The following is a 15,922-nucleotide window of genomic DNA, read 5'->3' on the forward strand; positions in this document are numbered from 1 at the left end:
AAGCCAACCAAAGTCTGAATCCTCAACTTAAACTCCCGAAGAAGAAAACAGCACTTGCAACTGGACTTCTAACTGCTTTCAGAGAGCAGTACTCGAAACTAGAAGTTAAGCAGGCCTAAAAACTCTTTCAGAGCAGCCTGAAATGGCTTTACTCTTTTTACCAGTGTTCAGCACTTAAGCACCTACGAAGATGTGCCCACAGTCCGAAGCCTGATTTGGGCTCTTTAACTGCCAGACACCACTAGTGATGCTGCACCAAACAGTGCTGGACCTGCCGAGATGACGCCTCTACCATGACGCAACACCTCCACAGCTTTGTGATTAAGGGTTGATGTCGTTGATAACGATAAATTAAAAGATAATTTATTTAGAGAAGTTAAATTAGCGTTCCCTACGTTTAACGTATTGCAAAGGGGAATACGTTAAACCTTGAGTCACACACTTCTAGCCACTCTAGCTGAGTCATTTTCTTTATTATTTTTAATACAATTTATTGACCTTATTTATTTATTTTACTTTCTTTTTATTCATTATTTTCTGTATATTATCTTATGCTTTATCATGTATCCTCAAGACATTTAGCTATTAATAAATGTCTTCATTCATCCTAAAAGTGGTTGTTGGTTTCTTTTAGCTGTAATAAACAGAGATCACTGTTTGGGACAAGAACTTACGATTATGAGACTGATTCATTGATTAAATTGAACAAGGGTTATTGCTCCCTCCCAGCACTAACAAATCCTAACCAAAAACAAAGGGGTGCCCACAATAACGAAGTAATTCAATAATAAAGTATTAAATGGCAGGGATTGCCATGGTACCTGGAGTACCTTGAGTTTGTTCAGCAGAACAAAGTCTATGACTTTAATGGCCTTAAACATGGCCAGAGCCTGTTTTTTATTCATTATCCAAAAACATCCAGGCTAATTGTCTTATTATATTAGTATATGTTATAATGTATGGTATAGTGTATAATTTAGATTAGTCACTTTGAGATAATTAACAGGAAGACAGACTCCAGGGTTTGCATAATATATTTTGTTTGGTGGTTTGCTTAGAGCATTTGTCTACTAAATTGCCAAATGAGCTCAGAAAAAGGTGCTTTTTATTTGTCATTGTTAATATTAGCCAACTTGACTATAAGGGTTCTGCAAAACAGGAGACTGACCATCAACAGTTATTTGTATGCATGTAGCCTATTAATTTATTTTTTAACCTATTATTATTGTTATCATATATAATAATATTATAATATATTATTGCTTATAAAAAATTCCACCCACTGTGTGTACACATTAACAACACATTCTGGCCACCTCTAGACATGCCTTGGCCACCCCTGGGCCACCCAGGCCCCAACTGCCTCTGGTTTGCACTGGTTTTTATCAGATATCAATAAACTGGCAAACACACACAGTAGCATGCACACTGCTTTCTCTACATGTATTTAAACAGGTGGAACCTATGGATGGTCTAAACTGTTTGAATTTTGGGGTTATAATTCTTTTTTAGAATGGACACAAATCTTTGGTAATGGGTTTATTAACAAAGAACTGAGAGCATTTGTAGAATTTCCACTATATGATTTTGTGGAGAATGTATACGAGGTACTGAGATATGAGAAGATGGCCTGTGAGTTTTGAGGGACAGGTCAACTGAGAAAATGCTAAAATAGTATCTGGCACATTTATTTACTTCAACTGCAGAGAAAACTAGGCCTTTATTTGAAATTGGCTTATATAAGAAACAAGCCTATATTTTTATATATTTAATTATATTTCAGTAAGAAGCCTCTGTTTTCTGATCTGCTCCTATTTTAATTTGCTGTTAATGCAAACTCCACATTTCATCCGCATGTTGTCTTAATGAATTAATATGATGCAAATTCACACAGCACTAATTCCATTTGTACGTTTTGTCATACTCACCACTCTGCTACTCACTCTTTCTCTTCTCTTTCAACAGAAACACTGTTTTCATTCTCACATTTCCAATACCTTCCATTGTGAAGCTATTTTTGTGAATTAAATGGCACTTGTGCTCAAAAGAGAAAGTTAGAACAGCAGAGTGGTGAGACAATATGACTCTGTTGTTGTACTGATGGAATTAGTGCTGTATAGGTGAATCCAGCCCTACACAGTGTCTACAGTATACTCTCATTTTACTGCACAGTGCTTTCTCTACTAGCATCTGACCTTCACTGTTTTTTTCTTGCTCATTATTCCAACATTTAATAATTTGAGAATTTAAGGTATATAGTGCATACATTTTTACAGGTTCAAATAAAATAGTGCCAAGTTAATATGGTGCACTAGGTAACAGAATGATAGTGGACACTGTGTCATCCAGTCTATCTTTATAGATTGAGAGCATTGACAACATACATTTTTTTCTTTCTTTCTCCACATCTTTCATAGTCTGGGAATATTTCCCAAGTTTGTGTTGTAAATGCTTGTTAAATATTTGAATAAAACCCATCAGTTTGACAATATGTATCCTATAGACAACATAGTCATAGGTTTGTTTTTCTCCAAGCCTGGTTCAGTAATGTCATATTTTCTCCCTGATGTATTCAAATAGCAGACCTCAGCCAGCCTCATTAAGCACATTATTTATCCCTTTACAATCAACAATCCAAAGTCCCTAAGGGCTGCTTGAGCTCCCTGCTTCCTCTCACCTATCAGTGCCTCGCAGGAAACATCCCAACATGGAGGCTGTAAATCAACACTAGGGAAAACAGCCTACAAGGGTCACCAGTGCCCTCACATCGATGCCTCACTGAGTCACGCATCACAGTGCTGAGGGGCTGGAGGGTGGTGAGGTGGTGTATTTGTGCTTTAGGGAGTCAGGAAAAGGAGAGGGAGGATATCTAGTGATACCTATAAGCGTAAGAGCTGGAATATCAGTACTAACACCATATTCAGATTCTCCTAAATGTAGCACAGAACTCTATCCTGTGCTGAAAATAATTATTTTAGACAGCTTCTGTGTAACACAGTGTTAACATGGCGGTAAATAGAATCTTCATGGTACTATAGAGGCCCATGTAAAACTGTATGAAATGCACCCATATTTTCTGACTTTTACACTGATATTTTTTATTAATTAATTTGCTTGTTTTCATTATATATTTGCTGTGGTCCCCAGAGGATGATTCCCAATGATTTTGGTGGTCCTCGCTTCAAAATTTCCCTTTGACCCACACTGCAGCATTTTATAGTGCAGGCGCCCTGCCACTAAAGTGTCAGGTACTGAAGTAAATTTCTATGAAACATAATATTAGGCTTAATAAGTGTAAGGAAAAACCAGAAGTGGTGTTACATGACAAAGGTCATGTATTTATTAGCCACTTTCACCAGCTCTGCTAAGCAGTTTCCTGGGGGAAACCCCAAGGGGACATGTGCTTTTTGTGATTTTTTGTCATTTATATACGGTTTTTATGTCAGATGTCTATGTTAAACATAGTCAAAGTTCCAAAACTTGAGGTGAATGTACAGTATGTAGAAATGCCAAGTCTACTCTGAACACTTTGTTTGCAATGTTAACCCTTGGAAATGACGTCAGATTGTTTGCACATGCCCACAAACAGCTATCCATTTCATAGACTTTGTTGCTAAGGTTGTTCCACAGGCATGGATCAAATCAAGACTTGAACATGTACAGCTGTATCTGAGAAGTTTATTTTATAAGTAAAGAATGGGAAAAAGAAGCAAAATCTGATTACTACTGTTTTTTTAAGTAGCCTCCAGAGCCGGTGGAAGTCTGCTGAGGAGTAGTAGAAGCTAACCGATCAGAACATAATGGGCTCATTGGGGGGGGGGACAGGAGCTAAAACAGTCTGTTTCAGAAAGAGGGGCCAGTATAAGATAAACTCGTTGTAACTCATACAAAGATATTCCAGTAGATCCCCAGAATATAAATATAGACTAGAAACGTGCATGTTATGTCCTCTTTAAACATTACTGTGGGATTTCAATGACCCTATTTTAATGCATAATAAGCCTTACACATTTGTGGATCTGAGAGGCTAGGCTAACAGGGACAAAAGCAATCAGATGCTAGACTATGTAGTGCTGTGACTATAACAGAACTCTCATGTATTTGACTGATACTCAGAGCAGAGAGGTCAGTACAGATGAAGCATGGCTCCTCCTCTGGGTGTTAGTCAGCAGCTGCAGCCAGTCCTCTGCTTGCCTGCACCAACTGAGCCCACAGATTATGTTTAATATTTTACACACCTGCTAGTCTTCCTGTTGTTCTTATGTGTCTGCACTGGAAGACAACTAAAAGAGAGGAACTGGCACACAAACATTTCTTCTCCTAGAGATTACCTTGTTTGTCAAATGCCACCCATTCCATCAGTTGAGCAAAAGTCAAGCAGTTCAGCCATCAAGACACGGAGAGGAGGAAAAGCCCCAATACCTACCCCACCCTACCCCACCCTTTCCTTTATTTCAAACACCAGCGGAGATAGATTAAAAAAAAAGAACAAAAAAAACCTAATCTTTAAATTCCAGATTCCCTGGCCTTTTGTCTGTGTGCCGGGGATTTGGCATCAGCCCAAATGGTATGTAAATTCCATATTTGTAACAAGTTAAGAAGAGATCTTGAAAGTCAAAGATGAAGGAAAAAATAGCCAAACAAATATTTTAAAACAAATTACCTTTGATCTGAATTAATTAAATGGAAAAAGAGTTCAGCCATTTTCTTGTGTAGGTGGTATTGATTGTCTTATAAGGAGTTAGATTATTGTGTACTCCTTACCTGCTGGAAGCTGCTAGTTTGGAAAGCCTGAAAAATGTGCATTGATTGTGAATAATTGCATAATAAGAGTTCTTGTTTAGAGCACAGAAAAATATGAATCCATTTCATGTGCTGAGTGCATGTTCATCAATTACCACAACAAAACAGGCATTATCACAGAATGTTCTACATGCAGGATTTATCAAATCACAGGAAATCTAAGTTTTTACATAAAGCAAGTGAGTGCCTTTTATTTGGCCCGCAGGGAGGAAATAAATGGGGGCAAATGAGTAAAGGCCTTTCTTTTAATAGAAATCAATTTTGGTCTGGGTGCAACCAGCTGTTGAGATTGACAGCAAAGCTCTGGCAAAATTCTCTATACAAAGGGATGTGATATAAAATACCTGCCATCTTGTGATTGGGTGAAGAAAAGGAGCTCAGGAGGCCCTATTCTCTCTGTTGGTGTCCTTATCACTGCCTGCAGGACCGATGCCATTAACCTGTGCCTCACTGGCTAACAGTACTTAGATTAGCTTTCTGATTTTACAGCTCAGTCTCTCTCTCTCTCTCTCTCTCTCTCTCTCTCTCTCTCTCTCTCTCTCCCTCACTCTCTCTCTCTCTCTTTCTCTCTCTCTCACACACAAACAATTCGTCAAGTAGAGGAATAAAAGGCAAGATATGTGGCAAACACTGTAACTTTCAAGGTCATGATGCTGGTCATTAATTATTATTATAATTAATTCCTGTAAGGTGACATGACAAATGGATTCACACTGGACATGTGAAATCAGTAATATCAAAAAAAAACAAAACAAAACAAAAAAAAAAACATCCAAAATGCTTTTTCTATGCCATTTTGCCATAATGGCCTCACAGCAATAAATAAAAATAAAACTTGGTTAGAATACAAAAAAGAAATTATCTACATTCAAAGTTGAATTGATCAAGTCTGTTTCACAATTGAGTTCTGCCAGTGTGTCAGGGTGAATGACAGCAGTGTCAGGGACTTTAAAGATGTTTGTTACCTTCATTGCAGAAGCGGCCCTTGTATTCTGTTTTCGAGCAGTCACAGACCGGCTCTCCGTCCACCACTGAGCACGTACCACCATTCTCACACGGGTTCACGGTGCACCACCCTTCTGACTCCAAGGGCACCTTAAGGCTTCCCAGGAACAGGGGTTGTGAGTTGCCGTATTTGAGGTCTGTAATTGTGCCCCTGAAGGGCTGCATGTTTCGCACTGTGGGAAGCGTGAGTGCACCGTTGCGGATGTCCTGAGGCACTCCACCCACAAACAGATCGCTGACTATTTTCATGAATTGACGCTGAGGCTGTACTTCATCTGCTTTGGCCTGGCCGTCCAGTGCCAGCACTGTGCGCAGGTTATACCTGCTCAGCGTGGCAAAGTGCCAGCTGCCATCATCCACCCGTCTTTCAGACACAATTGTGGTCTCAGCACAGTCAATGCTGAAACGCAGCTGTAGTCGGCCTTCCACCACTGACAGCTGCAGAAAGTCACAGTAACCACCATCATCAAAGTACAGCAGCAGCGCCTCTGGGGCCTCTGTCTTGAGCTGCAAGCTGAGATCACCACGGGTGCTGGCATCCCAGCGGAGGTAGCGTGCCCACTGACCTGGTGTGCCTAAAAATTCCAGTCCCATACATGTGCTGAGGAACACCTGCAGCCTGACAGAAAAACTTACAAGATCCATAGCTGCAAAATGTATATTAATCCAACAAGATGTCTTGAGTGGAATTCTGGTTGAAATTTTCAGATGTTTATATTAGATATCTAGGATCCACAGTTTTATCCACAATATGTGCAGAGATATATTCAAATAAATACTTCTTATAAAAATATGTTTTTAAAGGGACATGGGCAGTTGCAGGAGAACAGTCGTTGTGGTTAACAGTCTTAAGGCCGATCACATTGGTTAATTGTCCAGTAACTGCAGGGCAGTGGTCGTTTTTTCTCCTGAGGGTTAAAGAGAGGAGCAACAGAGGGAGAGAGGAGGACAAGGTGATGTTTTAACTGTCTGTTTTTTTACACTTCAGAACAGATGCTATCGAGAGTCATGATGCAAGGTCCGATGGGCTGGACTCCTCTAGCTATCAGGGCAAGTGGAATTTCCTCCTTCATGTTGTCCACTAGGAAATGAAGCTGTCAAGGGATCTGCTGGCCTCCTCAGTTCCATCACTGTCAAAAACAGAGAGGCAGGGGGTTACACTAGGTCCGTCAGCACTACTACAACACATATCACAGGGTGCTTTGTTGCATCTAAATTCAGTCATAGTTGCTGATGACAATGTATATATACAAGAAGAGCCCTTGATGAAAAAAAATGGAATGTTGGTGAATGACACAATGATGAGGATATCTTGAGAGCATCATCATGCTTATATGGCAAATTAACAAAGGCAAAAATAGAAGGCTGTGTTAAAAGTCTGATCCATTACAAAGTGTGTTTGTAGTCAGGAAAACTCATGGTTAGGTTAACAGAGCCTAAAGCATAAGGACTGTTGCTGTGACTACTTGCAGTTTACTGTACCCAGTGGTGGACAGTACCTCATACTTGTACTCAAGTATTTCTACAACTATACTTTCCAGTTACTTTTCAGAATAAGATTCTAAATAAATATGCTGAGCTTATAAAATGCACTGTATCAATACACATTAATTGAAACAGTAATTAAAACTACAACAGTACAACAGTGAAATGCTACATGTGCGCTGATGAATCAGTATTAACAATGTACTGTTATATATATATATATATATATATATATATATATAACAATATATGACTCACACTCATAGTTTTATTTTGATATTATATGTACATATATTATATGTATATATGTGCTGAAAATACTTGTTTGTAGGATATTAAAGCAAGGACTTGAACTCATATTTTATATTGTTGTACTGGTGCTTAAAGCAAAGGACCTGAGTACTCCTTTCACCACTAACTGCACCGTGCACATTCATTCAGAGCACAAATTCAAAATCACTAAATTTGGAAATACATTTTTGTTTGTTTTTTTCTGGTTACAGCAACTCTGTAGACTGCCAATAATAAAACTGGTGGCAAAATAACAAATCATTTATTTATTTATTAAAAGACTACTACTTACTAAAAGATCATAAAAAACAGAGGACTCAGTCAATAAAATATCCACCAATGTACAATGTAAACTTACTAACACCTCCAAATGGCCCATGTATGTAGGATTTTGTTTTAATGAACAAAAAGTCTTTTGTAACACATAGTGAGCATACAGTTTCTTAGAAAGAAGAAAAGACTTTGATGCTATCTTTGTGGACTGTTCACAGCTAATGTGTGCTGTACTGGTAGAAGTCACCAATGTTAATTAAAAGTGTCTGTGATATTGCTGCATTTTTCCCTCCTCCATAAAGGTTGTTGGGAGTTATCGGTCATCTGCTGGGTAAATTAGTCTCATTATTCTCATGGCAGTGCATGACTATCAGTCAGTCAGGCAGAATGCTTTTATCTGATGACCAGCCTGGAGAGTCAGCTTTCGGCTGAGTCCTGCTGCATACTGAGAGGGGCACAAAGAAACACAACTAGGTACTGATTCAATATCCAGAGGCTTTGTTTATACAAATCTGCCTTTATATAGAAAAATACTGATACAAAGCAAAAAAAAAAATCTCCATTTTAAGAGATGAAATGCTCGAATTATTAACTGTACAGCATACAACATGGCCAGAATTTGCTGTATTATGTTTCAGCTTTTGAAAGAAAATGCAAATGTACCATCTAGAAATTAGTGCCAGGTCCTTGAAATAAGACAGAATAGGGCAGGCTGCATTGCAATCAAGCAAAAGATGCTTGATTTTAAGACATCTTCAATAATCTGACTTAGTTTTGGAAACATAAATAAAATAATTTTGAAAGTCAGAAGGATGACATAGGAGATTTTTCAGTGAATACCATTTCATTATATCACATAGTGGTATACATCAACCCAGGAATTGACTGCTGGTGGTGACAGTATCACAGGGCAGCTGATTCTGGAGGCTGACTGCCTACTTTTGGAGGTATACTATATATTCTGAGGGGCCAATAATCTGCTGCTACAAAAGAGAAAGTTAAGATGCTACAACATGCTGGATCAGCACTGACAGCTACCATAAAAACACTGATGTAGACTTAGTGTACAGTGTAGGTTTTGGATTTTTCTTTAGGAAGCAAGACAACAACTATTATTTTGACACAGTTACACAGGCAATATTGTGTCATTTGTGGAAAATGATTCAGTAAAACAGTGGGCCACTAAAACAGATTTGACAATTTATGTTTTGGTATTTATCATTTTCTCCTTTCAAAAGTGATATATAATCATTTTGCAATGCATGCAGCTATGCCAATCTTTTGTTGCTGATTCTGATTTTTTCTCTTACCAAAAGAATCATATTTAGCCTTCGAAATATGTGGCATTTTTTATTAAATGGATAATGGCCATGGTCAGATATGTAAATGAGCTGCATTTCATGCAGGAAAAATAATGGTTTCTATATCCAACTCTCACATGCAAGCAAATATGAAAAAAGTAAATACATGCTGACTGTAGTAATATATCTTGTTGCTCACTTATGTTATAATAGGGATAATAACAGGTGCAGATGACAGTTCTCCAAAGTACTCAGGTAATGTTTTTACCCAATGTACCAACTTGGTTAGTGATTCCAAATGTCAGGTAAATTTTCCCATCATCACAGCTCTACAGCCAATCAAACATATCAGTTACCATCCAATGTAAAGTGTGTATGGGATCTGATTGTTGTCTTGCATAGCACTGACTGGATTTAGTCAACCCCCTCACGTTGCTTTGCTTGCAAAATGGATGACTGGTGATCAAACCCTATTCAGACTGCCTGCCTTGCTAGTGCTGCTAAGTGCAGGACACTCACTTCAGGAGAGCAGAATAAACAACCAATGGTTCTGGTTATGGATTAAACAGAGTAAGATATCCATGAGGAGTGTTTAATAAAGACTTACAGTGTAGCACTTTAAGTCCCCTCTGGTTTGCACTGAAATACCATCAGCTGGATGACATCAAGCTGAACACCAATAATGAGTCGGACATTAACTCAGTGACATACAGCAATGACACTGTCAGGATGTGGGCATGTAATAGCGACAGGATGGGCTATGAAAAGATCTCATAGCAGGACTGATACAGTTCCATGACAACAAGGCAAGTAAGGCCTTTTCAGCATTAGCTCTTCACTTCAAAAACACAGCCCTTTCATTCATTTGAATGAAGCTAGTCTATTAACGCAGTGGGCACCAAAACTGGGGGCTGGTAGCCCTGGTACCAACCAGGGCTAACTTGAAACAATCTCCTTTCAAAACCAAAGCTATGTCAGTAGCTGGGCTTTTTAGGTATTTAGAGGTAAGGCCAGAGTGAGTCATCAGATGAAGACCTGCAGACCTTACTGTGTTGTGTCCAAACCAGCACACGTCAAACATACCAAGGGAAACAACACCTTTTCCCATGCAGTACAGTTGTATGGAAAACTGTTTGCAAGATTTAATCTCAGTTGCTCACAGAATGGTTCAGCATGGATATCACCATACAGAAAAAAGGCAAATGAGGAGGCTGTTTGTAAATGGTAATTTCTCTTTGCTGACAGGCCACAACTTTTAAGACAGCTGACAGCCATAGTGACAGTTTTACACCGGTGTATGTTGTGAGCAACAGCTTTAGAGAGACTACAGAACTCTCCAGTAACATCAACAGAGAGTGTTTAATACTCCATCTCATCACTGAGGTCGCAGATGCTGAAATTTAGTTCAGTAGCAAAGCTGGTTTTCTACACATGTGAGGTGAAGTGAAGCATTTTGTGAACCTCTTTTTTCCAAGAGTGAATATTCCTAACTCATTGACTGACAAACACACATTGTCAAAATGTGAATGTATAAAAGTAGGGCTAATGGTGTTTTCTGCCAAAACATTACAGAACATAAGCAATCAATACAACAAGCAAAGTTTAAAACTTTCTCTCTCATACAAGACTTTACCAAAACTGTTGTTAAACAACAGCTCAAATCATTTACAAAGTTAGAAATTAATTAGTACCTGAAACTACCCAAAAGTTGACTCAAATTAGAGAAAGTCAACATGACTTGAGAGGAATTTGTATGTTCAAAAAACAATTAGTGAGGACTAATGTAAAATATCATTGTATTACAGTCAGATGAGTTAATTTATGGAACAACTGTAGTGAGGAACTGAAAACATGAAAAACATTTAGTAGGTTTAAAAGAAATGTTTAAAAATAGCATATTAAATAAATATGAAATGGAAGATCATAAAGAGACTAGCATAGAAGGACAGGATACAGGATATGTAAGTTGTTATGGATTTTTATTGTTTTGTTTGTTTTCTTCTGGTTGTTTTGTCTTGATTGTTTTGGGTTTTTTTTGTTTTAATTGTTTTGTTTTGTTTTGTTTGTAATTGTTTTTTATATCTTGTTTTGATTGTTTTGTTTTTGTTGTTTGAAGTTACCTTTCGAGATTAAACTATAACATGTTAAAAGGGTAGGCATTATAAGCTGCGGCTTCAGCCTGTTGTTTTGGACTGCAGAAAAAAAACCTTCAAATCGGGTTATTGTGCTCTTTTGAGCTTAAGTATCTGTCTCTTTTTGTATGCACACCGGGAAAAATAAATTCTAAATTAATTAAATTAAATTCTGAAAAATTAACTAATAAGTGGGGCATGGCAGCATATGCCAATAAAAGTTGCCCCATTGACAATTTTATGATAATACCCAATGACCAAGCATTCAGTGTCATCAGATAGAATCTAAAGTGTGAGGTAGGCCCGTGCTGTTATATATAAGCCATTGTTATATTTGTATTTACAATATTATATATTGTTGTTCTAAAAATGCATTTTTATCTAAAAGAATGTGAACGTCTTACACCACATTTGGAACACCATTTCCTATTAAAAAAAATACAGATTAAATAATAGGCACATGTTGTTTAGAATTTTTCACACATGAAACGAAATATATTAAAACATGAATATCACATTTTGGAAAACATATATTCCTCCAAGAAATTTTAGATGGTACCTTACCAATGTCAACATAAGGACTCACCACTCAACCAGATAAAAGCTTTCCCAGTACAGGTGCTTTGGGCAGCTGTCACCAATACAAACTATAACACCCCATCATCATTCAGTCACATGCTTCATCATCCCTTCGCTGATTTTCTAAATATTCATTCAAAGCAAAATGTCTGCAACATCCTGAGCACTAAAATTCGTGATTTAATAATAATGCATTATTTTAAAAGGAATCTTTCAGACAGTACAACCCACACTGCATATTTGTAGCTGTCAGTGAATCCTGATGGTTGTTAAATAGTGTTCATTTTGTCAGCTATTTTTTATTTAGTCTTAGTCTTAGTCCTGTGTCAAATTGTTAGTTGTTAGTTTTTATCATATTTAGTCAACCTCATTCTGTTTTTTTCAGTCAAGTTTTAATTGATTAAAAGTCTGGGCATTTTAGTTTTATCTTAGTCAAAGAAAATCATAACTATTTTAGTATTGTTTTAATCAATGAAAACTGTTGATATTTTAGTCTTTTTTAGCCATCAGATTATATTAAAGATTGTAGTGATTCAGGGTTTGGCGGGCTGCCACAGTTTAATTTTTCCTGCTACAGTTTCACATCAGCATCCCCCCAAATATAAATGACGCTTGCAACACCAACACACACACTGTCACACACACACAGCATATAATCGACACTTGCACTCACTTATTAACAATAACTTACTTTTCTGTAAAATAGTTGATGTAAACTCCTCACTGGGCTCAATGTGCTGGCGTAGTCCTGATATGGTGCACGCAGCACAGGACATGAAACTGCTGCACATGCCATTCAATGAACAGGATATTTGCATTGTCATTTAGAAAAATAAAAAAATATATATATTTTGTTTCCTCTTTTTTATAAACAAAAATAAAAAGAGGATTTGGTAAAGTTTTTATTTTTTAAACTACATTTTAGTCTCATCTTTTTTCATTAACAATATTGCATATTGATATAGTCACAGTTAGTGTTCAATGATAGCAGTGCTGTCTTATCATCATCTTGTCTTAGTCATGGAAAAAAAAGTCATTGATAAGCATATTAAGTTATAGTTTTCGTTAATGAAATTAACACTATTGTTAAAAACAAGACTTAGTCAAAACCAAGTATATGGCTGGACTGTGTATGAAACACTACTTTTAATTTGAAATGAGGGCTTTTAATTTGAAACAGATAGGAAGTGGCCGTATTCTGCCAACCAATGTTGTAACTTCATCACACAGTCAGTTAATCAGTCACAGACTTTCACGTTTAAAGGGCGTTGTGGTCCAGCCAATAATATTCTTCAAACTTTTTTTTTAAATTCATGATCGATTTATTGTAATAAAGGCAAATATGTAAAATAATTGCAATATCATGTTTTGGTTATATCAACTAGCCCTAATCGCAATTCCATATTCACTAGTAAGTCACCATAACCTGAATTTATTTTGGAAAGTATGTCTCTTACTATTTTGTCTCTTACTATTATCCATTCATTCTTAATTCTAGAATTAAAAAAATATATACAAAAGAAATACAAACCTTTGTTTTTCATTTAATCCACAGTGTTTAGCAGTTGAATACTGAGAATTATTTCCAAGCTGCCCACATTAACATATAACATATTACCTCCACCAACAAACATCAACCATGAGAGATTTATTTTGTTTTAATTCACGCTGTTATCAAACCTCAGCAGATCCTTTTCTCTTGTGCCTCAAGGTTAGACCTATACATACTGACGCGCTTATCAAGCTTCTATTAAATAGGAGATATCAGCCAATCAATGTTGTCCTTCTCTGACATCATAGCTATGTATATATTGTATTATGTATCATGATTCATTGTCTTTTTGGAGCAATGTTTGGTTATATTTGATCAATTTAGTGTCATTTCATGAAATTAAAGATTGACTATTACTGTCAAATATTTAAAACCAGGCTTTGTCATTCATTTCAAGACAAAATTTGTATTTTGTCACTCACTGAGAACATTAATAAATTGCAACACAATTCTATTAGTTATTATTTTAAAGAGATTCATATTCTCTTTGATATCTTTTGATATAGTTAACATTCTATAATTGTGCAGATTTTCTTTTTGTTCTGAGCATCAAAATAGTCAGAAGTGCTGAATAGGAGCACAAAATATCAGCTCTCTGCAGCCCCAGTCCAAAAGTATTGACCTTTAAAAACTTGTCTTAAAGCTATAGCTGAGCTGACAGTTAAATATTTTTGACAATCACAAAGGGAAGCTGTTTATTTTTTCCTTGTATTTTCATTTTTGACTTTTTTGTATTTGTCTATAGCAGCAGTACTTTTACAATGTCTCATTTACATTGAGTACATGTTCTACTATCACACAGTGTCAGCTAATGAGCACATAATTTCCCCCAAGTTGCAGCTTGAAGCACCCAGCAGCACAGCAGCACCCACACTGAGGCTAGATGACACTGGGAGAGGACAGATGAAGGATGGAAAGATGGAGAGAGAAAAGATGGATTGGTGACACACTACTGTGGCATCAATACACACATGCACTTGTCCAAAGCTGCATTCAAACAAAAAGAGTACTCCACCAATTTAGCATTGCACTCCTAGAACATTGTTGGATGATGGACTCACAAGTGACATCACTTAGGGCAATTCATCAGATTTCACACAGCCCCCTCTGGGGCCATGAAAGGCTTGATACTACTTTTTACACATTATGCAGCAGTACTCCCAACACCTGGAAACACACACTGAAGTGTAAAATTGGTTCGACTTTGCCTTTAAGAGCATAAATATACTCATGTTTACAAATGCAGACATGCACCAGCATCATTTTTCATCAGTTTTCCACTATGTGTGTGTGTGTGTGTGTGTGTGTGTTTGTGTGCTTGTCTTTTGTTGCAGTGTTGGGAGCGTCAGGGGTTAAAAGGCTAAACGGCATGGATCATTGTTCTCGGTGAAAGGCTCTTTTGACGAACACCACAGGGACGAGTCCACATACACACACTGACAAAAGGCAGCGGCACTCTGGATCCTATTAACAACCACACGAACTGGGATGGAGGGTGGGTGTGTGTGCGTGTGTGTATGTGTGCGTAAATGTAAATAAAAGCAGCCTACAAGTAGGCCCCCCGTGTTTAAATGGATGGCACTTGCCAGTAATTTTACAGCAGGTGCCCTGATCACATACTCGTCACACAAAAACACACACAGTCACGTCGTCCAGATGCAATGACAAAATGTCCTCCACAGCTTGCAAATGATATCTCAAAGGACAAGCTGCAATTTTTTTGATTGGCTCATATCGTTCAGTTTTAGGCCTTCTCACGGTAGATTCAAAGAGGTGCCATTTTCTTTTGCCTGTCTTTGTTGCGACAGTGGTACAATTCAAAATCATTTGACCACGACATGCAACCTGACAGTGGAGTGAAGGAGGACAGACAGCAGAAGGAAAGATGGGTGGAAACACAGAGAGAGGGAGTGACAGAGACTGAGGGAGGGATGTTCCACCTCATCCACTCCCACTCATGCGTCTCATGAAAAAACCCCGACATAACCCTTCCTCTCCTCATCATGTTGCAAACACACTTCAAGTCAGCCACAAACCTTTTTAGGCACATAGAACAGCATTTCCACATTTTGGTTGGGTGGAAGATATGAATAACATTCTCAATCATGGAATTTGTCATTTTACATAGAAATTTGTATACTGTCAGAGATTCTGCTATATCCATGACACATATGTATGTGTGTGTACATATATGTATATATATACATATATATACACACAAATTTATATCATATCATGGTACATATTGCCCAACCCTAAAATAACTATACCACATGGTTAGTCATCGCAAAATCACAAATTAACAAATTAAATCATCTCCTTACATACATGTAAGCACTGTTTGATTTGGACACTGTTGCAAAAAAGGAAATTGATCAAAATGTAAAATAGGTTAATCAAAATATATTTCCAATAAACTTTAATTGCAAATATGCACATCATATCTCCTTCAGAGAGGAAAAAAACAATGTACATAAATGAATATCAGTATTTGGTGCCTC

At 37.3% G+C, this 15,922-nt stretch overlaps 1 protein-coding gene across 1 annotated transcript in view; it reads right to left on the reverse strand.

The window, feature by feature from the left end:
• nrxn3a (neurexin 3a) overlaps positions 1–15,922 on the reverse strand; it is a 283,641-nt gene that overhangs the window by 263,723 nt on the left and 3,996 nt on the right. Inside the window, exon 2 of the mRNA XM_044375060.1 lies at positions 5,769–6,938. Coding sequence (XP_044230995.1) covers positions 5,769–6,453 — 685 coding nt within the window. The 5' untranslated portion in view covers positions 6,454–6,938. The remainder of the gene's footprint in view (positions 1–5,768; positions 6,939–15,922) is intronic.

Source organism: Thunnus albacares, chromosome 15, assembly GCF_914725855.1.
Source record: "Thunnus albacares chromosome 15, fThuAlb1.1, whole genome shotgun sequence".
NCBI classification, from domain to species: Eukaryota; Metazoa; Chordata; class Actinopteri; order Scombriformes; family Scombridae; genus Thunnus; species Thunnus albacares.